The sequence below is a fragment of the Hypomesus nipponensis genome, chromosome 11, assembly GCF_054491055.1.
Source record: "Hypomesus nipponensis isolate SF chromosome 11, ASM5449105v1, whole genome shotgun sequence".
Lineage (NCBI taxonomy): Eukaryota > Metazoa > Chordata > Actinopteri > Osmeriformes > Osmeridae > Hypomesus > Hypomesus nipponensis.
The window spans coordinates 9,747,344-9,774,405 of record NC_140371.1 but is presented as its reverse complement, the minus strand read 5'-3'; the positions used below and the strand labels follow the sequence as shown (position 1 = coordinate 9,774,405).

Below are 27,062 nucleotides of genomic sequence, written 5' to 3'. Positions count from 1 at the left end.
TTCTCACGGGTGAAACTTTAGTGTTTTTTTTTTCAAATGGAGAATGTAAGGCATGTGTTTTCCCCCGCCTGACTTGAATGTGCCTGACTTCAAACAGCTTTGACAGCAAGTCACGCAGATCTGACGCCAGTCATGGTTATGGTGGTGAAATGAGGTAACGTTGTGGGCAGCTCTGCTGTTTGGCCCATGCCAACAGAAACCTGAGTCGACTTTCTCTGTGGCCACTCCAGCCTTTTGTGTTTACTCTCTGGGAGGTTCCCAGCTTACATAAGCTGGCATTCACTAATACTGTATGATGAATATCCAAGGTAACAATTTGAAATTAACTGTATCCCAGCATGGACATAATGTTACAACCACTTATGCTAAATTGTTCTGCCATAATGTTGGATTAGACAGGTCTAATGGGGGGGGGGGGGTAATAATGCCATAATGTTATACCCTACATTTATCATGATCACGCTAGGCTAGAGATATTCGTGCAACCCTACTCTTCACAGGAGCCAAACATTCCGATTATGTTTTAAAATGGTAGACCAATCAGAATAATCCAGATTGAAAATACTTTTTATGCCAAAATACCATTTTAATTCATGATTAAAGCTGGTTATTGAAGAGTTGAAACCCACAGAGACATGAACTACTAACAGGAAGCCTTTAGAAATGACTTGAAAGTGTCTATAGGCCTATTGCTTTATGTGTCCTCTAATGCAATGAGATACAAATGTCACAGATTTACTAGTGGCAAAGGAAAAACATCCGAATGATCTAAACGGCTGTAACCTTACTGTACCTGCCCCAAAATACAAATAAAATGGCTTCTGTGCTGAATCCAGGCGAAAAGGGTCAGGGTGTTTAAGTGGCCCTACACACCTGAAGGACTCCATTTCACACAGTGAGGACATTGTGACTGTTCATGTCAAAGGCTGAAACACTAGTCTACCCTGGGGAGAGTTGAGTGTCATAGGGGTGGTCTCACTCACCAACTACTTGGTACCGGCGAATTCTTCTGGGGAAATTCTTATAATTCAGTCACCCGCATCTGTTATATAATGTACTGTAATATAATGGCAATTTATTTGATTTTTTTTTACTTATTTCTTGAAGCAGACTTTAGACTCTTCCTTAAGCATTTATTCCCACATTTTGACCCTGGATCCTGAACTCCAGTCAGCTAGCCGATATAATCCAACAGCAACTTTGGTCAAGAAACAGAAAGTTTGACTCCTCCCAGATTCCCAAGTTTTCCATATTGCTTGCAGGAAGTAAACATTTGTTCTAGGCGCTTCTCTTGTCGAAAGAGTGGGGGAAACGGGTTGGGGGGAGCGAAGAGCGATAATGGATGCGGAAGGATAGATAGCTAAATGGTGCAGTGCAGATAGGAGGAGGAGGTTCGGCTGAACTTCGAGGCGAGGGACTTGCTGCCGACTCATCCCACAAATAAAACGTCAGACCTTGTAGCTCGAGATACTGTACTGTATACATCCTGTATACTGATGACCTTTTCATTCTGCGCCCGGGGCCGCCTTCTTCTGGGAGATGAAGAGGAACGAAACATTAAGTAGTGAGATTTCTGCCATGCCTTACTGAACCGCTATGCTGGAATGGTGTCAAATCTTTTGCTTTGGCAGAGAGGACAGACACAGACACACTGGGGGATAACGATGCTGCTGCTGCCTTTACTGCTGCCTTTACTGCTGCCTTTACTGCTGCCTTTACTGCTGCCTTTACTGCTGCCTTTACTGCTGCCTTTACTGCTGCCTTTACTGCTGCCTTTACTGCTGCCTTTACTGCTGCCTTTACTGCTGCCTTTACTGCTGCCTTTACTGCTGCCTTTACTGCTGCCTTTACTGCTGCCTTTACTGCTGCCTCTGCTGCAGTCTCCCTAGCTGCCTTAGAATATAGTAATCCCATTCAGAGGTGACTTGCTTTACAAGACCTAGTTACCTTGATTGCTTACCCCAGCAATATCTATAATTGTGTGTGTGTGTGTGTGGGCGCACGCATGCGTAACAAGGCATAGCGCTCCTCGTCAGGCCCCTGAGGTATGGCCAAGGACATGGCCCCTGTCCTCTACTACTGTAACCCCAGCTCCAACCCTCTGCTATCCCAGCTGCCCCGGTTCCCCTGGGCTGTGACTCCACAAAACTGTCTCTGCCCATGCTGTTTGGCCTAGGTCTATCTTATCTGTCACACACTTCACCGTGACTCTGCAGTCTGCACAGACTTTTCTACTCTTGACTGATTCAAGATGACCTCTCTGATTTACAGGCAGTTAGGTTAATGGAGAACTATGGAGCAACACAAACTTACCCTTCAACATCTGCCAGAATGCATGAAATGTAGGCCTATTGTGTCATTCAGAGCTTTAATTTCCTGTATGTGTGTAGAATGTGTAATATACCCCACGGCCCCACGACCCCCTTCCAGCCTGTTACATTTTTTCCAGTAGTCTCAATGCACCCTATAGGAATGCTACAGTTCTGTCTCTATGCAGACTTCAAGTGTCTCTGACAATGTAGGGTAGATTTCCAGAGGTCACCGCTCACATAAGAGCACCGTCTTTATTTCTGGAAGTCAGATGTCAAAAACTGCAGCGGAGGACATTTTGCTGAATGCTCTCGTGTCTCTAACTCAATAAAACAAATCGGATTTGTACCAGGAGTAAGTCAAAAGGGCAGCTCGTCTAATTTGTAGCTTTTACAAAGAGAGGGTGGTTGCCACTAGAATATGGCAGAAAGATTTAAATGAGCTGTGAAACATTTGTGCGCCATTTTCGCTATTTTTGCATATTTTACACTCAATAACATTAGATCTTCAACCAGAAGCAATACAACCTATAAATGCATAAAGGGACCCCAAAACTCAAAAATGTGGTGCATCATATAGTGCCCCCTGTGGGAAAAAGTGGTTGCCCCCTCAGTCAATATTTGATTACACGCCCATTAGCAGCAATTACTGCCACCCTTTCTGTAGTTGTTTAGCCTATGAGTGTTTTACACCACTGTGGTATTTCTTTTCTCCCACTCCTCCTTGAGGCACTTCTTCAGCTCAGTGACATCTGTGTATCAGAGCAGAAACTGTGGGCTTTGGGTCCTGCCACAGAATTTCAATGGGTTCTAGACTTGGAGCATGCCGTTCCAAAACTAATGTTTTTTTTTTCTTTCTTTCTTTTTTTACCATCCAGAGGTAGATGTTTGTTCGTTTCTCAGACATTGTCTTACTGCATGACCCCACTGCACTTCAGCTTCTATTCACAGACAAATGGCCTAACATTTTTTGATACAGAGCAGAATTTATAGTTCCTTCAATGAAAAGCAAGACATCCAGGTCCTGATGGAATGAAACATCTCAAACCCTCACACTACCACCCTTGTGCTTGATTTTTAGTATGAGGTGTAACTGATGCCATGTCTAGCAAAAAGCTTAGCGGACCTTAGCGGAGGCCTCACTTAAGATGTTGCTTTGGGATTCTTTGTGACTTCCTGGATAATTTTGTGCCTTGTTCTTGGAGAATTGGAATTGTGGCAGGACAGCCACTCCTTGGAAGATAAGCAACTATTCAAAACTTAATTTGGATGACATGGCTCAGATTTGAATAGTGCAGCTCGTCGTTGGAGCCCGAGAGCCTTAGACATTATGTTTGTAACCTTTTAAAGACTGATAAAGGTCTTCAGAAATTACCTTTCTTTTTTGGCATGAAGCACCTTTCTTTACAGTCACTGTTACAATTCCTCATTATCAAGGGGGTATGTTGCTTTTTAACGGCGGATGTTTTGCCCTGAAGAGTGTAACTGGGGAGGCGAATAAGGAGACTAACCATAGCCAGGTCGATTCACCAGACAATGGGGACAGCTCAAGCCGCCATTCACTTTGGCAAACAGCCCCAGCTTTGTTTTCGGGAGTCGTTTTTATTAAGACCTTTTCATAAAACTCAGCGTTATTGAAAGGAGAAAAATAGAAAAAGGGAGGGGGGGGGGGGGAAACAGAGCTGATCAGGACAGAACAGCCATAGTGGCAGAAAGATCTCAGGTTGTACATTTCCCCAGCACAAATCTTCTCAATTTATAAGAAAAAAAAAAAAAAAACGAATCCCCTCCCTGTTTTGTACCCATACCCAGTCAGGACAGAGATTGTAGTCCTAATCCCCCTTCTAGCCACCATTCTAGGCCTGCGCAGTCCGGCGTGCAAATAAGAATGTTATTATAGAACATAAAAACCAACTTTGACTATCTGACCGCCAGACTATCTAAATAGCAGCACAATCCGCAATAAAACATGACCACATATGATATCAATAAATGTGAACAAACAAAAAGGTTTTCACAGCACTGTAAATAATCATCCTTATGAGATCCCAAATCTCAGCTCTTTTTTTTGACACTGGTGCACTAAGATCCCTCCCCATAGTGCTGCCCCTAGCAACGGGTTACAGTAAAGGCCCATGTCTACCTGAGCTCCTTTGGGGCCGGTGAAGAAGAGAGACCAAAAGATACGGCCCGGGCTTGCACACGTGTGCCGGCCCCCCCTGTGTCAGGGCTGAGTGCAGGTCAGTACTGTGTCATCAGCAGGGGCCACTCTCTTCCTCTGAGGGGCCTGACTCTTGTCTGAGTGCAGGTTTGATGTTGCCTTTCATCAGTGGACTAGCCAGGGACAGACGTCTAGACACAGCAGGATATTGTTTCCACCTGCAATCTATTTTGCTTTCATGCTTTCCTCTGCCTTTTATGAGGAAAAACTACTCAACATGATTCAAAGGAGGGGGTCTGGAACACCAACAACATTGTTGTCCTCGTAGAATACGTAAAACCAGACTAAACCCCTAGCCTCCCGTAGGTTTCCTGTTTCCTGAGAAAGTGGGTGACGTATCGCTTTAACTTTGCGACTTTTGGTTTGTGTGTCGTCTTGCGGTGCCTCGTTCTTTCTGAATTGGACTATCAGGTGTATATTGACCTGTTTAATTTCTGCAGCTGTGGGGTCTATGCATATTTAATGCCGCAGAGGGCCAGTTTGGCCACGTGAAGGCTAGAGTGAGTTCCCTTTAATGAAACATTGTGCTGCGGTTGGTGCTTTCTCTCCATTCCAATAGTACTGGTGAAGAACCCAGTATTCCTCAAGGTAATTTCAAACTATCAAAGAGAATTGTTTATGAGGTTAGGAAGATGTAAATGAGGCTATGTTAGGTGCTATAATGTCCTAGCCTACAGCGCTATCTGTTCTACTGTAAACAGGTGTACCTACAGTGTAAGCCCCTAAACGTTCCTGCCATTTCTGTCTTTTTCTGTTCTCCTGTCTCCTATGATATATTATGAGGTATTTGATATGCAAGGTGTTGGTGGTGGTAAGGAACAATTATGGGGATGGTGGAGCGGCTGAAAGAGTGAAGGTGGGAAAGAGGGAGGGATGAAGGTCAGAAACGGAAGCAGCAAGGTGCCAACTCCTCTACTGGAGGTTGTGAGTGGCCGATGGCAGCTCTAGATCATTAATTTTAGTGCTCAACTAAATAGGCTTTACTGTACTGGATGTCTTGCTGTATGGCATTCCCCTCCCCCTACCTCTGCTTTCCTGTCACGCTTGAAAACGATGTCCTTTCAATGTCCTGCTCCCAGTAAATCGTGGCAGTGATGATGCCAGCAGCTCTTTTTCCCCCTTACCAGACCAGGCCCCCCGTGTTTGTTGACCCCCCCCCACACACACACACACACACACACAAACACACACACTCGGGTGGTTCTCTGCAGGGTGGGACAACAAACAGTGTAAACCCAAGAAGCATTCTTTCATGTATGAAACCCCCCCATCTGGCCAGGATTTTATGCTCAGTGGCTGAGTCTCACTCGCTCTATTCAAGTGACCATTAGCATCCCTATTGAATAAATCAACTAGTTTGGTTAGACCCCGAATCAGACCACAATCACTGACCAACCTGGAGAGAGAGAAAAATGAGCTCGAGTTTTATCGGAGAGGGTGTAGCTGGACCGCACCCTGCCTGTGTTTCAAGGACCTAAATGACTTGATGCACCCAGCATAACCCAAACTAATCTGCCTGTTCTCAGACACAGTCCAAGAAGTGCCACAATGTACAATCACCCCATCCCTCAACCTAAGAAAGTGAAAAATACATAGCTTAGCGCAATGCATTTGAAAGAGAGAACTTTTTTATTTTTTTTTTTTATAATAAATGAAAGAAAAGTTGTACACTTGGTTTTTAAATTTGCACAGGGAGGAATGAACAAGGAAGAAGTAGGTTATGTACGAGGATGTCACACTCACGAATGCATATTAGCTGAGCTCTAGACTTAAGGTCGTGTTATATTTCCCCTCCAGGCTCTTGTTCCAATATGATTACAGATGACAACAGGGAAGGTAGCACTGCAGAGGCACATCCCAAAGCCTCTTAAAACACATCTGTTTTGGTGACAACACTGTAGCGTTGTGGAAGCATTTGTCCAGGGTTTATCACAAACGGACACATTTGGGGCTTTACTTTCCTCTGTGCTTGGGGACAGATGTGTTTCAGAAACAAACTCTCTTGGAGGAAAAAACTGTCTGTCTGGGGTAGCTAAATCATCTAAGCACCCTTGAGCCAGCTTTGTTTACAATAACTCAATCAAATAGACCAGACAGATAGTCCTATTCTTAGAATATCAGTGGGCCAGTCATGTAGCCATCTGTCTGACTCAGCCTCGCCAGATTCTTCCATTCACCCCCCTTTGGAGTGCCTTAACACGTTAGCACAAAGCAGATCGTTGTGGTGATAGCACCAGCTAGCATCAGCAGGGCGGGACACAGTGCCAAGGCTTGGACTCAGGTTTCCGTGCCGACTGGGGGAATGAGGGCAAGGGCAGCTTTGCTGGTGTCAGTGTCACACACACGCAGACAAGCTCGGAAGGTTTTTGGGAATTATACATGCTACCGGCCAATAGGCACTAAGGACTACACAACTCATCAGAAACTGTTTGTTTGTTCATCTTTTTGCTAATCAATAGTCCTTTTTTCTCTTCTCTCCCCTTATATTCCAGATGTTCCTCACAGTGTACCTCAGTAACAATGACCAGCATTTTACAGAGGTGCCCGTTACCCCGGAGACGCTGTGCCGGGACGTGGTGGACCTGTGCAAGGAACCAGGGGAAACGGAATGCCACCTGGCCGAGATGTGGCGTGGTTCCGGTGAGCGTCTCACTTCCCTCCTGATAGCAAAGCTAACCTGGAGAAGGTTCCTGCCCTGCTAAGAACATGGCTTGAACCTAAAGTGGACTTCTACCTTCCTAACAGCATAGAACATAACTATTTCCCAGTTAGAACATGATTTTTTCCCCTCTGAACAGCACCTGGAGACGTTCAGCCTGTCTAGTGGCAGTGTAAACATTGGAAATGTAGAGATAAAAGCATTTGGACTTCTTTTGGTCTTCACAGTCTTCTCTGAAAACCTTATCTGTATGGTTTTCCCTCTTGCATGCTAAAGAGGTTGTTGTGCTAGTCCCCTATCAGCCCAATTAGCCAATGGCTTCTTAGACCCCCCCCCCCCCCCTCAAGTACCTGGATTTGGCAGCAGTTGCTATGAGACAGTGGGTTACTCAGTATCCTGAGGGGGGTGATTTTGAGAAGTTTATAGTCTCGCAAAGTATCAATTGTCATAACCGTATAACCAGTTGAGTCACTGCTCCAAAGTATCTTAAATGTGTGGAAACGGTACGTTCATTGCGCTATAAAGATGACACAGTTGAGAGTTTTGTGGTTTATGGGCCTACGGAAGACTGTCAGCTGAAACCGTCAACAATAGATCGCTGTCTCAGCTCCAGGGCCGTCCACAGGAAGCTAAAGTGGAATTCGAAGTCCTGTTGAAACGAATCTCCTCAGAATGTAGGCTATGCTAACCTGCACTGCCGATGTGGTTCAACCGGATTCATGGAGGACACGTCCCCTCAACCTACTTTCCACTCAGAAGAAACGGTCTTAGAACATGGACATTCTTCAGTTGCCTCCCCCCTAAAATGGATCTAAAGCTCCTATACTTTGTCTAGTGTCTAGTGTCATGCCTTCAGAACAGTAGGGAGGTAACATCCGAATGTAAAATATTACACCCGACCCTGTTTTCCACCTGCAATTGTATCTCCCGTCGCCAACCCTGTGACCCACATGTATTGTTATTGCAGGACTTCATCATAGTGAGTGTGTGGGTGGGTGTGAATATATTTTTCTCCCTGTCTAACCCCTTGTTTTCCTCCCCAGAGCGGCCCGTGGGGGAGGGGGAGAGGATGCTGGACGTACTCCAGAGGTGGGGGCAGCACAGGGTCGAGGTGCGCTTCTTCCTGCGCCATGACCGAGCACCCAGCAGAGAGTCGGGTGAGGGTCCACTGTAGTTGGAGATGTGGGTGTGGGTGTGTGTGTGTGTGGGTCCTTATGTAGATGCAAAGGCTTTATCACGGGACTTCGCCGGTGACCTTTAAAAACCCATACACCAGACACAGGAAGCACCCCATCAGACAAGACCCTGCATAACGATCTAATTGAAGCGCTGCTCGACAGGACGACCGAGAAACAGAAGTCTCCTACTAATTAGAAGTTGTTCTTCAAATCCCTGGGCAAGCCTTATTTAGCTTAATGGTGGAGCTGTGTGTGTGTGCGTGTGTGTGTAAAGCTGTCACCACATCCTCATAAGCTTGTTGCTGTTTAGTTGTGTAGGCACAATGAGACATATAGAAAGCAGTATTGGTCCCAAAGCATCGTGGCCTTTCTCCTCAGGCCCCCCTGTTACATAACTAAGCCCTCCACTCCCCTCACAGCTTGAGTCTGGCACAGGGATTAGCCAGGCTGTTTTCTTTTCCGCTTATCTAACACCTTGTTTTTCACACAGTTAGCTAACGGTACACACTGGTACTCTACCTGTTCCGTCTTCCTCTAAACCTACTCCAAAAGTATTGTGACATGCTCTTTTTGGGAAGTTTGTGTGTTGGTTACTGTCAGGTTAGTAAAGTAAGCTGCCCCTTATATTTGGACTTTAGTAAATGCTGTTTTATATTTTCCCCTCTTGTCATGAAGTTGAGCCATAGTCATATTTCTCCATATGCTAGTCCATGTTTGCTGCATGCGTCAAAGGTTGTCCAGAACTCCTACATGAGTGGCCAAGGACCGGTCATGAGCCAGAGCTTGAGGGATAAGATACAGTGTACTGGTCCACTTAAGCCCACAATACACCTATAGGACTTTCTCATAGAACATACAGACACACACACACAGCATGACTAGAGGCCAGAGAGTAAATCCTAAGATTATGAGCCGTCTCAAAGCAACACTGATCTCTTTGTGTTCCTTGAAGCGCTTAGCGCCTAGCTAACATTATGTTAGCCAGTCTGTTTGTGTAAGCTGTCCGTGACATTTACCCCCCCCCCAGCAGGAACAGAAACAAGCTAGGTGTGGACAGAGCGTGTTGGAGAGAGTGTGAGCGTGAGAGATGAAGGGAGAGAGGTTTCCCCTCTCTCTTATCATATATTCAGCCGTTCTGTTGGCCCACTGTGCTCATGCCTTTGCTCTGAGCTATCTGAGCATCAACAGTGTTGTCAGATGCCGGGTTTGGGCGGGACTGAAATCTGTCTGGGCTCAGTCTCTAACCGGGCCATGTTCCGTGTTGCCCTGCCAGGTGGCTCCAGGAGCTCGGAGCCAAAGAGGAACGGAGTGAAGGCTCCTTCAGACAGAAGAATGGAGAACGGGGTGAGTTCCGATTTTTCTTGCTTCCAAAAAAATACAAATAGTGTTTCGTTTTTAAATGTGATTTCGAAACGGAACGGCGTCATTTTATAGAGGTCCAACGTGAAGTGTGCCAAGTCTTCCGCTGTGGCAGACGGGACGGAGTTCAAAGAGAAACTGTGGATAAACACGGACGTGAGCTGTCCGTCCCACTCACAGCTCTGCAGCGTTCAAACTGTATGAGTCATCGGCCGTCCTCTGAGTTGGCTTTGCTATGCCGCTGTTATTTTTCTAACCAGGCCGCTTCTTAAAAGAGAAAGAAAGAAAAAAACGCTGGTGCAGAGCTGGAGAACAGCGGACTAAAACAAGCTTGGTCACACGTATGACTGGTGATGCAATACATGCACGATATGAGTCCCTATGTGCAAGCGGTTGTGCACGTTGCATGTACCTCGCAAGGTTAACTAAACGAGCGTGCAATGCAATACAAAACTGTTGAATTAGTTAAAGTGAGCAACTGTGGGTGTGTGTTTAGCATACATGATCCACACTCTCCCGTATTTAAGCTTTAGGGTGTGTGTGTGTGTGTGTTATAATGTTGACCCTCCCCCTCCAGGTGGCCCCCCGGATGGACATGACCCTGGCTGAGCTCCAGGAAATGGCTGCCAGGCAGCAGCAACAGATAGACTCACAACAGCAACTCCTGGCCTCTAAGGTATGGGAGGGGAGGGGGACGGGGGACGGGACTTGAAGCGACAAAACTGAGAGTGACAGGGAAGGTGATTGGAGAGCGAGGGTGATTAAAGGAAGAGAGGTGGCGGGATGGAGCTGAGAACAGAGAGAGAGAGAGAGAGAGAGAGAGAGAGAGAGAGAGAGAGAGAGAGAGAGAGAGAGAGATGGAGGGGGGTAAGGGTGAGCCAGGCTGAACATGGGAGAATGATGAGGGGACGCAGCAGAACGAAGGATTCATAATGCAGGGAGTGAGGGAAGAAGCTGCTGAAAATGGCGACTGTCCCACTCAGTCATTCACACGTCTATCCATCCATCACTGTTAGTGCTCAGCATCAGTCAGGCTCCTCCTGCTCAGCACAACCCTCACGAGATCTTTAAACCTGCTGCAGGGACAACTTGATGGCAGAGAAATGTGGAGGGTAATTTAACGTTTGACTGATTGTCCGCTACCAGCTTTTTGTCCTCGCTGAGTCGTCTTAAACCTTTTCCCGTCACTAATAGTGATTTAAGACTCCATCTATCCGATAGGCTTGTCTGGCCGTATACATCTTTCTTTTTTGTTGTTGGTGGAAGTCTTTTGGGAGAGAGATAGAGCTGTGGGTTCTCCCCTTGCTTACCTGGTGCACCTCAAAACGGCACTTGCCATTGTGCTGCCTGGCAATGTGTGTGCTTGTGTCAGTGGAGACTCGAGAGAGAGAGAGAAGGAATGTAGCTTGAGGGCACTAGCCAAGTAAACATGCTGTCTGCTATGTCCATACACACTCACACAATCACCTGGAAATTCCCCAGGGGTGTACATTGTATTTTCATGTGAAAGCTCCTTTTGAATGTCACGTGAACGACACAAGTGACTTGGCCCAGACAGGACAGAGATGTAGACGGAGGGCTGAAGTTACCAAATCTGTCAGCCATGTTCCCAATACTATCTTGTGTATGCTATATTCCTAATGCCCACCGCCCTCCACCCCCCCACCCTCCCCACCAGGAGCAGCGACTGCGCTACCTCAAGCAGCAGGAGCAGAGGCAGCAGCAGCAGGCCTCGGAGCAGGAGAGGCTCCAGCGCCTGCGGGAGAATGTGGAGAACCAGGAGAGCCGTCTGAAGAAGGTGCGGGGCCTCAAGGGCCAGGTGGAGCAGAAGCGCCTGAGCAACGGCAAGCTGGGTGAGCACCGGGGCGAGCACCCCCCACACAGACACACACACACGCGAGAGGAGGGGGTTGGGGTTGGGGTTGGGTGGGCTGGATGGATGGATGGATGGACGGATGGACGGACAGGGGTGGGGCGAATGTACGTGTTGACACGGATACAGCTAATTACACATTTCATGTTGCTTTCCCCTCCCTCCCTCCCTCCCTCCCTCCCTCCCTCCCTCCCTCCCTCCCTCCCTCCCTCCCTCCCTCCCTCCCTCCCTCCCTCCCTCCCTCCCTCCCTCCCTCCCTCCCTCCCTCCCTCCCTCCCTCCCTCCCTCCCTCCCTCCCTCCCTCCCTCCCTCCCTCCCCTGGGGTGCAGTGGAGGAGATCGAGCAGATGAACAGCCTGTTCCAGCAGAAGCAGAAGGAGCTGGTCGTGGCCGTGTCCAAGGTGGAGGAGCTCAGCCGGCAACTGGAGATGCTGAAGAACGGCAAGATGGATGCCTACCATGACAACCAGAGTTCTGTGGCTGAGCTCGACCGACTCTACAAGGAGCTCCAGGTGTGTAGTTGTGTCTGTGTGTGTGTGTGTGTAGAGTATATCTGTATGTGGAAAGAGTGTGCATGTGTACATTGTGTATGGGAAGTTTATGCACGCGCTCGTGGACGCGTTTTAACCTGACGTAAATCCCGTCCCCAGATGAGGAACAAGCTGAACCAGGAGCAGAACAGCAAGCTGCAGCAGCAGAGAGACAACCTGAACAAACGCAACCTGGAGGTGGCCTCCATGGACAAGCGGGTCAGCGAGCTCAGGGACCGTCTCTGGAAGAAGAAGGCGGCGCTGCAGCACAAGGAGAACCTGCCGGTGTGTAGAAGGACGCTGATATACATACACGTGTGTGCGTGTGTTTGTATATGAGCGTCTTTATACGCTCATATTTGACATTTTTGAAGTTTGAAATGTATTGTTTGGAGGATAACCCCTTGAGATGCAGCATCTCGTTTTCGAGGGGGTCCTCAAGACACAAGACAAAGACAAATACATGCACATTCAAACTCGCTCAAGTTCCCCCACTCCCAGACCTCACCCACCCCACCGACTCCCTATTTAATACATATCGTATTATTGAGAGGCATATATACACATATACATACATACACATATACATACATATATACATATATATGCACACATATACACAAACCTTCACCCTTACACGCGTACAATATTTATTCATAAATAAAAAAGAAAGAAAAAAGTCTAGTCAGACATGAGCAAAACATTTACAGCAACAATTAGCTTGTAAGGGATAAGGGATAAGGGATATTTTAAATGAGTGCAAAGAAGTAATAGATCTTAGAGACCCTGCTAGGCTATATACATACACACACACGCACATATATTCTCATATACATGCACAGATGTGGAGAGACATACACGTTGAGTAGAATACCCATGCCCCCGTTTCCAAACACGACATGACGAGACCATAGACATCCTTATCTTGCTTGATTTGGATTCAGTCTTTGTCTTTGCCAAGCTGTGTGTAAAAACTCGTGCTGGTTGACAGTAGTCTCTCGCAGGGCTCCCCCTAGTGGCTGGAGTGAGTATCAACATCCTGTTTGTGTGTGTGTTTACTCCCAAAAGCCTCAGATCCCTTGGCCTTCAGAGCCGGCCCACCCCAAAGTAAGACTCTTCTCCCCCCTTCCTCTTTTCAACCCGACTTTCTTCTGCACCAGGGAAAAAGACGATAAAAAATAACACAAAAGGGTTGCCCCGCAAGGGGTGAGAAAAACACTCCTCTGTGATCTTTTTCCATTGTTCTCGCCCCTCTGCCTGAACCAACCTGGTGACTGTGCTGATGGTGCCGTGTGGCTAGCCCGCCATCTCTGTTGACATTCCAGACTGTTCCAGGCACAAGGGGCTGTCCCACAGGAATGTCAGGGGGCTCCTGATCCTTCTGTTCAACAGCGATGCTAGTCTATGTTTCTGGTCCAGTCTCTTTCTTTTTTATGTTTCCCCTCGTTTCCTTCTTTCCCTCTCTCATTTGAGAAAGATAATTTTTTCATCCGCCTGTTTTCCACTCTGGTTGCCATGGAACCTTCTGATCAACGTAAACAAACGTCACTCCTCTTAAACGATTCTGAGAGGTGGTGAAAATTGTCAAGATGGATTAAATCATCTTCAAGCGCACCAGATTAAGTGGAGAGGCGTAGGATCAAACACCTTTTAATGTTTTCGGGGATTTCTTTAGATAACACTTTCCAACTTGTATTTTAATCCCACTTATATTTTAATCAAACTAACGTCACATTGGATAATTCAAGAAAAACTTTCACTATGGTTGTGTAATTGTAAATTCTTAGGTATGACGATTGCCTAAAGTGTGCATGGTAAGAAGGTGCTGAGTCAAAGTTACATTGTTACAGATTGAGATCTTGTCCCAGACAGCTGTTCAAAGTGCCCACTAAAATGAAGGGAAAAAAAGACACACATCCAACTCCATAACTTATAAATGATGAATTGTAGTTTCAACTGATTTCCTCACTGTAAAAGTAGCCCGGTTCAGTTCTTTATAGCGTAAAGTGTTGAGCGAGGGAGGTTAAGGCAAGTGCGCCGTCAGGAATTTTGGGCCCCATGAAAAAAATACAATAATAATAATAATAGTTTAGCATTTCTATTAGTTTTTAATTTTTTGGGAGGCCCCTTAGAATCGTCATAACTTTTCCCCCCCTATACGGCGCCCCTGGGTAAAGGTGTGCTTATGTGTGCGTGCTTGGGGGCGCTGAATAAGCCCCTGCGAGAAGGATGTTTATCGCCACTCTGCCTTGAATCATAATGAGCTGGGCTTTTTCACAACTGCACAAAGACACTGCTCTCTCGGCCACTCTCCACGCCAACCAAACAGTGAGGGTCTGAACTGACATCACTCGCCAAGCATGCCCAACCATACCGAGAGAGGTGCCCAGAAAGATGCCTGTCTAGAATCTTCACGGTCGGCCCTACACATGCCAGTAGTTGATCAGAGAAGACTTGAGGGGCTTGAATTGGGAGAGGAGGCCGGGAGGGGAATAAAAAGGAGCTGGTCCAGTCAGTGTGTTTGAACTGTCATTGCATTTTGTGTTTTTGTTTTCTCAAGAATGGCTATCCGGGTAAAGAGAGGGCTACAAAAGACGCTCTTCCTCAGGTAACTACTGCTGAAGTAATGTCACAGAACTCTTGTATGATCTCTTTAGTATGACTCTGCAGAACAGAGTGACTGAGATTTACCGTTTCGGCCTCGACTCCCTAATGCAGGAGAGGAGCTGGTTTACGTTGTTTTTTTGTTTTTGTTTAGTTTTTTATTTAAATCTGCCTAATTGCAAAAGATTTTTAGCACAAAAGTTCCGATTTTCAAGATAGAGGCGTAGTCACTTTATTATTATTACCTGTTTATATCAGTATTATACTTCATTAGGCTTTATAATGTGGGGATTTGTTATTTTCTCCAACTCTGTGAAGGCTCTTTGAAATATGTTTAGAAACGATTGTATAAGGGTTTGGTAGTCTAGTTTGTTTCTCCATCTACTGTGAAGCAAAGGGAGGTGACTCGATGAATTTGGAGTGTGTATCTGCATATCTGTCGGGTTGCATCTTTTGTCCCCCTGCCTATTTTTCTTTTTCTGTGTGCTGCATTTTTTGGGTCTGACTAACACATCCCCTCTGTCTTTCTCTCAATCCCTGCTCTCTCTCCCTCTCTCCCCTTTCTGCAGGTCCCCTCTGACAGTCAGGCAGGACAGCAGTCTGGCCCGTCCCGCGTGGCGGCGGTCGGCCCATATATCCAGTCGTCCACCATGCCGCGTGGCCCTGTGAGGCACGAGCTGCTGGTCAAGCCCGCCTACCCAGACGGCACCGCCACCCTGCCCTCCCAAGACCCCCACGCCAAGCCCAATACTGGTGAGAGAAACCCCTCCCTTTCACACACACACACACACACACACACATCCAAACCTCTTCCACCTCTCCAGCTGTCACCTCATGGAGGCTCAACGTGTGACAGGAAGTTCCCTCCCTCTGTAGGAGCAGAGGATCATGGGGTAGCGGGCACCTGCGACGTGACTCTAAGCTCAGAAGGTAGCCCATATTCCCGGTGCTGTGACGTTTTCCGCTCCTCCAGCAGGCAGCCTCTTTAACCGCTAACCCAGGATCGGAAAAGCCTGCTTAGGTCCTTGGATCTTGTAGGGGGAATCTGACCTTGGGTCAGTGGTTAAGGATGGCTCTCACTCACTCTCTCTGTGCCTGAGCAGCCTTGAGGAGTTTGCTGTGTTGTGGTGCCCTCCTGTGGATGATGCCTTCTTTCTGCCCCTTTGGTCGTTTTCTTTTCCTCCCGGCTCTTCCCGCAATGGAAACTGTCCACCGGAGGGTGTCCAAGTGCACATTCACTTGGAGATTGGTCCTCGGTCCGAGTCTAAGGGTAACCTCTGACCCTAGATGGGATGTGGGGTTTGACTCAGAGTCCAGCCTTGCTGTGTCTTCTTCTGTACCACATTTCACTGCGGCGTATTCTGTTACATTAAAGTACATCTTTTATGAGAGGACTTTTATACAGAAGGACTTTTGGAATGTGTCTCTCTGTCCTTGAATTGGGCTATTTGAATCAGTGTCCCCAGACATTCTCGGGAGAGGACGAGGATAGGAACGTGCTCAACGGGTCTCTACCCGGTAAATGTGGATTCAGGGGATGCCGGCGGAAATATCCCATTTAGAAAAAGCTTTCTGTTGTTCCTGTCCTCCTACAGGATGAGTCAGACTTACTCACGCACTCCTTCACTCCCTCCCTCTTTCGCTCGCCAGCCCAGTCCTCCTTAAATAACTCCCTCTGTGCAGGGGGTGGGTGGTGGGTTGTCGTCAGAAACTGAACGAATGATCGGACTCCAAAAAACGAGTCGTCGTGAATATGACACTGAATCGTGGGACCTTCCTTTTCCGCCGTCTTTTTTTTCCCTCCACTTCTCCTTACTGGGGCCTCATCTTTCCATTCTCTCGTTTGTGGATGAAGAGCAAGAGTGAAAAGTAACGGGTCTTTACCCCAAGTCTGCTGTGATGTTGCGTTCACTTCCGCTCGACAAGACGATACGCAGTGAGAAAGAAGAGGGGTGGGGTGGGGTGGGGTGGGGGGGGGAGGAGAGAGAGAGAGAACACTCTTCTCTCACTTCCCTCCAACCGAGTGGCGGACGGATAGGAGGGTTCCTCTGGTGTTCCACTGGTGTCTCTGCCCCCTCCGCCCGGCCCGGCCCCCCACCTGGGATGCTTGCCCCGGGGATCCTGAGCCAGAGGATGTGTAGGGCAACTGGAGGTCTGGAGATCTAAGACACCTCTGCTTTTTCTCTGGTGTTTGTTTTTTTTTCCCCCCTCTTGCGTCCTCTGTAGAAGCCATGTTCTTGCTTAAGCCTCTGAAAGAGCTGCGGGCCAAGAGAAAAGGTATTATCTCTCCTTGTGTGGTGTGTGTCATCTTCGTCATATAGGACGCGTGTGTGTTGCTTGCTTGTTCTTCGAGGTACGTAGGTGCTTGGAACAAAAATAGGAAAAGGTCTGGTATTTTCATCGTCTTCTCTCCCTTCGTCATGTTTGCTTGGTTGCGCTGCCCATCTGTTAGAGCAGGTTGGTTGATTTCATGCTGTATGTCGTTTCTAAATGGGTCAAATTGAACAAATGCGTTACCTGGACTGCTGGAATGGTCGCATCAGGACTTGAGTGTGTGTGTGCGCATGTGTGTGTTTTAGGGTGAGGCGAAAGCTATTCAATCCTTGAGTCAGTATTCAGTAGTCAGTCCATCCTCATGATCATGTGGGACAGCCTTTTTCATCAGTGTATGTCTTAAAAATCAAACTTCTATCTGTCTCTCTCTCTCTCTCTCTCTCTCTCTCTCTCTCTCTGTCTCTCTCCTGTCAGCCAAGCTGTCCGAGTGGGGTCCCCCAGGTTCTGAGTCTAACATCACGAGCCATGGTTCTGCCTCCACCCTACCCAGAATGACCTCGCACCCCAGCCCCAACGCAGAGCAAGGTAGCCCTCGACACACACATACATGTACACGCTCCTCCACACTGGACACGACAACACACCGCACGTTCCACATGCATTCTGGGAAGTTTAGGGTTGTGTGTATGTGCGCCCACAGACGAGAACGAGGTGCAGAAGAGGGACAGGCGGGTGCGCCCCTTCTCCATGTTTGAGCCCACAGAGTTGCCAGCTACGTCCCTTCGCAAGAACCAGAGTAGCGATGATCTTGTCAGGGACGCCCAGGTGAGAACTCTGCTCCCGCACACATCGGGTCAGGTGTGGTTCCTAAACAGGCTTAGGGCGAGAATTAAAGCAGCTCCACTGATTCCATGACTTGGCAAGTGGCAATGTTTATCACAAAGAGACATTGAAATAGATTACAGCATGAAGCAGGCCAATGACGAGGTTGGGAAACCCACCATTGAAATAGTGTACACATTCTGGATCTTGGCCAAATATTGTGTGTTGTTGCTCACTACCATGGGTACTTTCCTAATTTGCCTTGAATTGAGTTTGTTCATACTTATGGCATTTGATGAGTTATTGTTTTTGCTTACTGTAAAACAACACAGAAGAGCATCTAAAAGCCAGGCTGATTGTCATCTTATCTGCTCCTTTTTTCTGTTCTGCTCCCTCCCCAGTCTGCTGCCAAGGGCCCGGTTAAGGTGCCCCCCCCGGTCCCCAGTAAACCCAAAGGCCCCCCTGGCGGCCCCTATGGCAAACCGGGCCTCAACACCGGAACCTTCCCCAAAGCCAAGCCTCAAGGCCCCCACGCCCAGAGGGCCCCGTCTCGCACTCCCCTGCCCTCATCCCAGAGCCAAACCCTTCCCCTGCCTTCCAAGCAGGACCCACCTCCTGCCGCAACGGTCAGACCCTTCACCCCGGAGCTGCCCTCCTCCAAGGAGGGCTCCGGCCAAGGCCAGAGCCTGAGGAAGCCCCAGACCCTGGCTGCCAGCTCCATCTACTCCATGTACACCCAGCAGCCCATCCCAGGGAAGAGTTACCCCCCGGTGGTGCAGGGGGCGCTCTCCCGCTCCCAGAGCCGGGGGAACGGCTTTGTCAGTGGTAAGAACAACTCAAAACACTCATACTTCCTGTGCGCTACCTAGCCATCTGCTACTATGCTATTTTGTACACCTCCTATGCTACATTGTCCCTCCTTTACGAAGCAAAGCTCCATTATATGAATCTTCAAGCACCATTATGGGAGTCAAATTTAAAAGCTTGCAAGTCGAGAGATCCATCCAAGACTTGAAATGAAACATTAAGACAACATGCTAACCCACTTTCCATACACATATACACACACATTACCCCACATACATACAGACATGCAGATGTTCTCCTGTCTGTTGGTCCTGGGCTCAGCCAGAAACCACTCACTGTCGAGCTCGGCCAGAATCCACTCAGACTATTGCACACAAGCATACTGTAGAAGTATTGTATATTGTCACAGTCATACAAGAGCAGACTCGCACACCACCGGCTAGCCAGGTGGTCAGGAGCGTAGCCATCTGCTCCACCTGTCTCCTTCAGGCAGAATTATGTTTAGAAACTCTAAAGCTGTGTACTGTCAGGCAGATCTTCTCAGAACAATACATTCTACTTTCTCAAACAGCTCGCTCAGTCCATGTTCACTCCCTATACAGCCGTTTTCACAAGTTCCGACCTTTCTTCTGTCTGTGTGTTCAGTGTACGGCAAGCCCGTGATCCCAGGCGGGGGTTCCCAGCACCCAGAGAACCCCTATCTGGATCGTCCCGGCCCAGAGAGCGAGGTGGACCACGCTGTCCCCCAGGCCGGAGGCCCTCCGGGCGAGGGCCAGCCAGAGGCGGAGCGCATTCCACGGCCCCTCAGCCCCACCAAGCTGCTGCCCTTCATCTCCAACCCCTACCGCCACCAGAGCGACGGGGACCTGGAGGCCCTCCGGAAGAAGCTCTACAACGCCCCCCGGCCCCTGAAGAAACGCAGCTCCATCACGGAGCCCGAGGGCCCCGCGGGGCCCAACATCCAGAAACTCCTCTACCAGAAGACCACGCTGGCCGCTATGGAAACCACCGTCGCCACGCCCACTACGCCCACCTATCCAGGAGAAGGGGAACGAGAGGGCGAGGCAGGGCCTGCCGTCCCGGGACCCCAGGCTGGCGGGGAGAGCAGCCAATCAGGAGTGACGCAAGAGGGGGTTTATATCCCCACCCCGGGACCGAATGCCACCCCAGTCCCGGCCGAGCAGACCCCCCCCACGGAAATTCCGGAGACAGACACAGACGACATCGTTCCCCCCCCTCCCCCATCACACCCTGCCCCCAGGCCCGAAGATGTCCTCTTCCCCCTACCGCCCACAATGGCCAGCGTTGAGGAGCCCGTACCTGCCAACCCACCACCTTCCAACCCGCCCCCTCCACCAGAGTCCTTCATAGAGGAGTTCCCTCCCTACCCCCCACCCCCCTACCCCAGTGGGGCTGAACAGGAGGCTCTGGGGGAGGACACCTTCAACATGAAGGCCCCGGAGGTCACAGGACAGATCACACTGCCACCGGTAGGCCATGTCCTGTTCATGTTTGTGCGTTTGGGGTACCAGAGACCATGTTCCCTCTGAGTTCAATGATGTCTAAAGCTTCAGTCCGTCAGAATACCTGTCCTTATTCAGATACACTGTTAGCCTTCAGTGATGACATGGTGAGTACATAGCAGTGCCCCGCGCCAGTCCTGAGCCCCTAGCCTGTACTCTCACAGCTTAGTGTGTGTGTTCCTTCACATGTTGTTTGTCAGGACCAGAAAGGGTCATGTGTTGTTGTGCTGGTCCAGACCTAACATGGCCACCTGTCCTGGCCTTGCTGTCACCAAGGTCAACCCCCTCTCTCCCCACTGTTATATAACTTATTACTCCACGTATTGTTTGGGAAAGAGGCAGGTCCTGTTTAATTCTGCATAATCGGATGACACGCCCTCCCCCCACACACACACGCACGTCCAACACCTACCCAGATATGATGGCGTCATTACCAATCCGGTCATTGTTCCCTTAATGCCTCTATCAATCCCCTTCATAAGAGGGTTTACCACCAGGGATTCTGTCCTGGGTCCCAGACGGATATGAATGTTTTGACCCATTTCTGCCCCCCACCCCCCTTACCAAATCTTATTGGCCCCCTCCCCTTTGCAAAGGCCCCAAAGGGGTTTTTATTTTTATGGAATGTAATCAGCTTGGGGATGATGTTCAACGAGACTAGTCAGTTTCCACCCCTGTTCGATTGGGCAGTCGGCTCGATAGTGAGCCCTTAGCTGGAATGAGTCAATTGCCTTTCAGCCTCCACCTGGAGTGTGTGTGTGTGTGTGTGTGTGTGTGTGTGTGTGTGTGTGTGTGTGTGGGACCCAGCGCTAGGCGTTGGTGGTCAGACCTGGGACAGGACCACACAAGTTATCATACACAGCCTGGCCCCTGGGCACCTCTTGATGGCTCTGTGATATCATCGGGGTGGGAAGCTGCAGACCGCTCTTCTTACATGTGTGTGTGTGTGTGTCTGTGTGTGTGTGCGTTGGCACGTGCAGGGCAAGCGGACCAACCTACGTAAGTCAGGCTCGGAGCGCATCGACCACAGCATGCGGGTGAAGTTCAATCCCCTGGCGCTGCTGCTGGACTCGTCCCTGGAGGGGGAGTACGACCTAGTCCAGAGGATCATCTACGAGGTGAGACACGGTGGATACACATGTCTAAGCAGTTCCGAGATATTAATAGCAGTGCGTTGTATAGTTAACCTTGCTTAGAGTTATGCTGGATCTTTTCTGTACTCGCTACTTACTTATTATTCCCATCTCTATGTATATTTATGTATACCGGTGTAGAAATGTGTTCTATATGTACTATAGATTAAAATAATGTGGATACCTACTTGTTGGACCTCTTTTTCCGAAATCAAAGTCATTACTACAGTTATAGCAGAAAAGTGAAGGCAAGTATAATGTAGAAGAAAAATGGGGACCAACTATGTATTAATTTCCATGATTTTGGAATGAGAGGTTCGATAATGTGAGAGGGTGTTTTACAGCAGTTGAATATATCTTCTCAACATTTCTTTCTCTGCCAGGTAGAGGATCCGAGCCTGCCAAATGATGAGGGCATTACTGCTCTCCATAATGCTGTTTGTGCCGGACACACGGAGATTGTGAAGTTCCTGGTGCAGTTCGGCGTTAACGTCAATGCAGCTGACAGCGACGGGTGGTGAGTTGAAAGCAACTTCACTTACTCTGCATTGTTGCTGCTGTTGTTGAAACAACATATGTGACTGGAGCTAGGAAATAAGTCTGCATGTCGGCAATTTTCTAATCACGCTAGGACGCAAAACCTTTTTTTTAATATATATATATAATGTCAAAAGTTAAAGCGTTAAAAAGGTCACTCAATAGAATAAACAAAATGTTGAAGGTCACAGAATACTGTCAGCAAAGTTGGTTGGTTAAGCCAATTCATGTCTCTTCTAACTGATTTAAGGTACATACCAAAATTCAAATTATCTTTCAAATAAGCAAAAATCAAAAAAAAAAAAAAAAAATCACTACTTGAGGACCAAAATACCAGGTCTTGTCACACTTAATAATTATAAATATCACATCAGTCTATCTATTGACATATCGTTTCTTCATATACTTCCCTTTTAACATTTAATTTTTCCCTATTCCTGTGTCTTTTGCACCCCAGGACCCCCCTGCACTGCGCGGCCTCATGCAACAACGTGCAGGTGTGTAAGTTCCTGGTGGAGTCGGGGGCGGCCGTGTTCGCCATGACCTACAGCGACATGCAGACAGCAGCGGACAAGTGTGAGGAGATGGAGGAGGGCTACACCCAGTGCTCCCAGTTCCTCTATGGTCAGTGGAGATCAGTCATCATTTTTCTTCTCTGGTTCTCTCTTTGCTTATCTGGGCCGCTAACAGCGGTGAAGTGTGCATACAGTTATAAGCAAACGTTTTGGTGCTGTGTTGAAAGTATGTGTGTACATAAATGTTTCAGTGAACAACGGTTGCCCTGAGCTCTAGAAGGTACAAATGAAAACTCCTTTCCGCGCAATGTGTTACAAACATGTCATTCAAAAGATAAAGATTTTGTGTAACGTCTCGCTTTATTATTATTGTAACATATGAAAACATGTCACAATTCTTTTTTCGAGGTGCGCTCCAAAGGTTTTATAAAATTGTACAGAATCATTTTAAAGTGTCACTTATGACATAACTGCGTAGTTTAGTGGATGTACATGTGTGAGAATTTGATCATGGACCATGTTAACCTCACCCCTCTCTGTTTCAACCCCCCAGGTGTGCAGGAGAAGATGGGCATCATGAACAGGGGTGTGGTCTACGGCCTTTGGGACTACGGCAACGAGAACCTTGACGAGTTGGCGTTCCGTGAGGGTGACTGCATGACTATTATCCGCAGGGAGGACGAGGACGAGGTTGAGTGGTGGTGGGCACGTGCTGGCGATGCAGAGGGCTACATCCCCCGAAATCTCCTTGGGGTGAGTCTCAGAGCGCAGGGACCCCTGACCCCCCCCAGTTCAGTGGCTGCTTTATGTACATAAATCATTGCCACCACTCTACAGAATGATATGGAATGTCATGCATTCGCAAGTACATGACTTTAGAGATGTCCATTCCACTGAACTCAAACAAAGTCACTTTTAAAATTATCAACTGGAACAGTGACAGGACGTCAATCTCTTGTAAAGTTACGACAACCAAATAAACAACAGACCATGTACAGCAAAGCCTATTCTCCTCAGGCAATGACAAACAGGACACAGGATAGGATTACGTTACCAGAGTACAATATTTTTTTGGGTAGATTTAACAAGCTACTGTTAAGTTCGATTTTACTGTTTAAATCAACATTCACAATGTTTTGTCTATTGATGTTTAATATCGACTTATTAATAATGACAATATATTGTGATATTGTGTATACAATGGCTATTTCCAAACTCAAAATCTGATTGACGGTCGTTGTATAGTGATGGTATAGCACAAGTAATCCTTTCACAGATGAGAGATATTACTGTGCTTGTCGGCAGCAGAACCCAATAATGTTCCAGCTAGTGAAGTGTTAGCTAACTAGCTGCTAAGCTAGCGAACTAAATGAATCATAAAAACAGAAACATAAATTCATAAATAATGAATAAAACAATTGCCAACAATGTTGATTTAAGATGCTCATTCTCAAGTGGAACCTCATTATACAAGTAGACAAGCACTAGTAGTGGAACAGGAGAGCAGAGTGGAGCAAGTAAAGGGGCTGCAAGATATGAGAGTGAAGAGAGGAAATGAAGCCATCAGATAGGGATGCTACATGTGTTGTAAACTTTGTTTTGTGGTCAAGTGTCATTTTATTCCATATTTGAAAAATTATTTCAAATGTTCCATTCCGCACATGTGCACCACCCATGTAAAATGATACCTTTCACGCCTGCTGCTAAAAATATCTGAGTCAGAGTGTTTAATTAATATGAAAACATATTTACAATCACTATGCCTGGCTTTATTTCCCTGAACTCTGGTCACCACTTGGTACACACTTACAAATGTCTCTGCAGTGTTTGGCGATTTTCCATGAAGTCCCTGTATAAGGGTTCAGCAGAGTCCACAAACAATTCTGATTTAATCTGATTCAAAGAAAGTGGGAACAGTACAAACTAGAGAGGGTGTGCTCCTGTATTTTTGTACGCCGACTGGTTAGCTCCTGCGATTCCCACGCAACAGAAGTGTAGTGTTAGCTAGCTCTACAATTTACCGGAGCTAGGTCTGAATTTAGGAGCAAAACGGAGCACAGCTGCCAGCTGTAGGTATATGCAGGTAGCAACAAAGTGCAAAATAACTATTTAGTTGGTTGGCTCCATGACGCAGGGTAAGCAGGGCTCATGAGACTGCTCACCAAAAGAACGAAGGGAAACCCACTTGTTTAGCAGATTAACACGTGTGTAGGTACGTAGCCTCAACTTTCCAAGACTTTTAGCTACGGTACTAATGCTGAGGTCTCTCTGATATCGCTGTCTGTTTTACTAGAACGTCGTATCTATGCGTCGTTGCTAACGTGTGATGACATTGTGACCTTAGGCTAGCACTGAGTTTCCTTGTGCCACACAAGGCACTTTTTGCCACAAAAACTTAATTCAAGCGTAAACCGTGCAACGGAACTTAAATCCCAATAGAAGCAATGCAATCGCTAACAAGATGAACCTTTTGACATTGACGTTGTCTATATTGTCCAAATATTGAGGGATCCTTAGGGGTGTGAAAAGAAATAATGATAATAAATATATGAGAGAGAACAACAGTTGGGCTCGCCGAAGGCTTGTGCACACCCAATAAAACCAGGAAAAATTACAGATCAGAAAACATGTTCCACATAGGTTTCCACCATTGTCAGATGTAAAAATGCCTTCCTTGTGTTTTACTCAACATTCTAAAAAAATATAAGTAGTTTAGCAGTATTAGACAAGGTTTGGAATTATAAGATTATGTACCAGAAGTAAACTCCTACCAGCTACATAAAAGACACGAAAACACTTGGTCCCTATGACCTAAGTAAAACTGAAGATCAGTAAGACTGCCAATGATTTATTTGATACAATGTATCAATTGCATGTTAACTTCCATTCTTCTCTACTGCAGCTGTACCCCAGGATCAAGCCCAGACAGAGGAGCCTTGCATAAGGACTGGTATACCTGGAATTACCGCCTCTCAGAAGACAGACATGCTTTTGTCACAGGCCACTCTGAACTGCTTTAAGAGAGGCCCCACGGTCAGATGAATGAACGTTATGAGACCAAACTACATGAAGGAGTTTTGAGCAACTATGAACTGTCCTCTTCCAAATTGGGCCCTTATAACCACTGACACTGTGGCCCTCGCCCAGGCACTTTTTTCTATTTCAACACAGAGGGAGCTTTCCACACATATTTTTCCAAGACCACTGTAAGTGTTTAAGACACTAATGACTTTACGTTTCTTTTGTTTTTGTTGTATTGTTTTTACTCAGATTTAAGCATCTGAAACTGTTTGTCTATAGACCAGAAGTATAATGTCAGGGGTACAAATGGAACAGTATTTTTTTTTTTTTTTATAGACTAGTTTAAACCTGTCTTTTCTTCTGGTTAACAGCCATTTTACTGTCTAGAGAGAGAGAGCTGGAACTGAATAGGGCACCAGAGAGTGAACGAGAGTGATAGACAATGAACATGATTGTTACAGTAAGCTGTTATAAGTGTTTGTTTCTTGTTGTGTATACCATGACAATCTAACAGAGACTCAGTACTTTGACAATGATGTTTCCTGTGTTTTGTGACCATGTCCCTGTCTCTTCCTATCCACATTATATTGGAGAATTGTATTCAGCAGCAACCTCTACCTAGTTTTAAAAAAAGAATTATGATTAGTTGTATGTTCAGTAAGGCAGTGATGTTGAATGAGCTATTGCCATAAATTTGGTTGTCCATGATGTCAGCATAACCTGTAAATGTTTTTAACGTTTTTCTCTGGGTTTATCGCTTTTTATAGCTGCTGTAGAAATTATATATCAAATTCACTTGTGTAACACAGTTGTTATACTGTCATAATCAAGCTTCACCTGGCCATGTTGTAATACATGTTGTCTTAAACAGATTATATGAACTGTTTTAAGGAAGACAGAAAGAGAGAAAATTACATTTAGAATAAGTCTAGAAACTATTATCTGTGGATACGGATGTAGCAAACTGTGAAAACAGGAAACCAGTGTCTTCTTGTCAAATCATGTGACTCCAGTAGCTGATCCAATCCAATTTATAGTATTTCAGTACAATCTTTACATATCACTGTCTACACCACAAATGTATTTATTTTTGTTACCTTCAATTATCACCTTTTTTCAAAACAATAACCACACATGTAGAATTGTGAATATTTACAATAAAATACTTTGTGTAATTATATCTGTGGCAGAATTGCATACACTGACTCTGACCCCCAAAATACCAACATTTATTCCAAGATACATTTATAATAGTATTTACAGTTAATTAAGAATTTAATATACATAACTGTTAGAACTAATTTTTTAACATTTAACTTTTTTTATTCTTGATCTTTGTGTATGCATTATTCAATATGCTGTGCTTCAGAAGTCCCATCTTGATTGGGAGAACTTGCCATATCTACACTGCAATTATAGTTATTTTGTGTTTTTGCTCAAACATTAATTAAGGAAAAACAAAAACAATATAATAGTGAATTACTCAAAGAAAGGTGTATGGAGCCACTTATCACCAATGGAAGCCCCTGTTTTTTCACCAAATGACTAACATTACGTAGCTTCACACTGCACCGGGGGACTTGACAAGGATGCCCACGCTCCCCTTCGCTATTCACCATTTTCATTGAACCATTTGTAGCAGCAATCCGTCAGCTAAATTAAAGAAAAGTAATTTAGAAAACACTAAACACACCACAA

At 46.6% G+C, this 27,062-nt stretch overlaps 1 protein-coding gene across 8 annotated transcripts in view; it reads left to right on the top strand.

The window, feature by feature from the left end:
* tp53bp2a (tumor protein p53 binding protein, 2a) overlaps positions 1–26,542 on the top strand; it is a 28,814-nt gene extending 2,272 nt beyond the window's left edge. For 2 of the 8 annotated variants that reach the window (XM_084709239.1, XM_084709240.1), the window contains exons 3-23: positions 7,023–7,170; positions 8,233–8,346; positions 9,641–9,711; positions 9,802–9,924; positions 10,304–10,402; positions 11,405–11,579; positions 11,929–12,110; positions 12,249–12,413; positions 13,197–13,235; positions 14,689–14,736; positions 15,302–15,485; positions 15,609–15,662; positions 17,481–17,591; positions 17,707–17,831; positions 18,230–18,653; positions 19,281–20,125; positions 21,139–21,276; positions 21,675–21,808; positions 22,286–22,452; positions 22,897–23,096; positions 25,246–26,542. In XM_084709239.1, the coding sequence (XP_084565365.1) occupies positions 7,023–7,170; positions 8,233–8,346; positions 9,641–9,711; positions 9,802–9,924; positions 10,304–10,402; positions 11,405–11,579; positions 11,929–12,110; positions 12,249–12,413; positions 13,197–13,235; positions 14,689–14,736; positions 15,302–15,485; positions 15,609–15,662; positions 17,481–17,591; positions 17,707–17,831; positions 18,230–18,653; positions 19,281–20,125; positions 21,139–21,276; positions 21,675–21,808; positions 22,286–22,452; positions 22,897–23,096; positions 25,246–25,287 (3,588 nt within the window). In that variant the 3' untranslated portion in view covers positions 25,288–26,542. The remainder of the gene's footprint in view (positions 1–7,022; positions 7,171–8,232; positions 8,347–9,640; positions 9,712–9,801; positions 9,925–10,303; positions 10,403–11,404; positions 11,580–11,928; positions 12,111–12,248; positions 12,414–13,196; positions 13,236–14,688; positions 14,737–15,301; positions 15,486–15,608; positions 15,663–17,480; positions 17,592–17,706; positions 17,832–18,229; positions 18,654–19,280; positions 20,126–21,138; positions 21,277–21,674; positions 21,809–22,285; positions 22,453–22,896; positions 23,097–25,245) is intronic. The other 6 variants (XM_084709242.1, XM_084709246.1, XM_084709241.1 and 3 more) reach the window with 6 other exon arrangements.
* Positions 26,543–27,062: the final 520 nt, after the last annotated feature.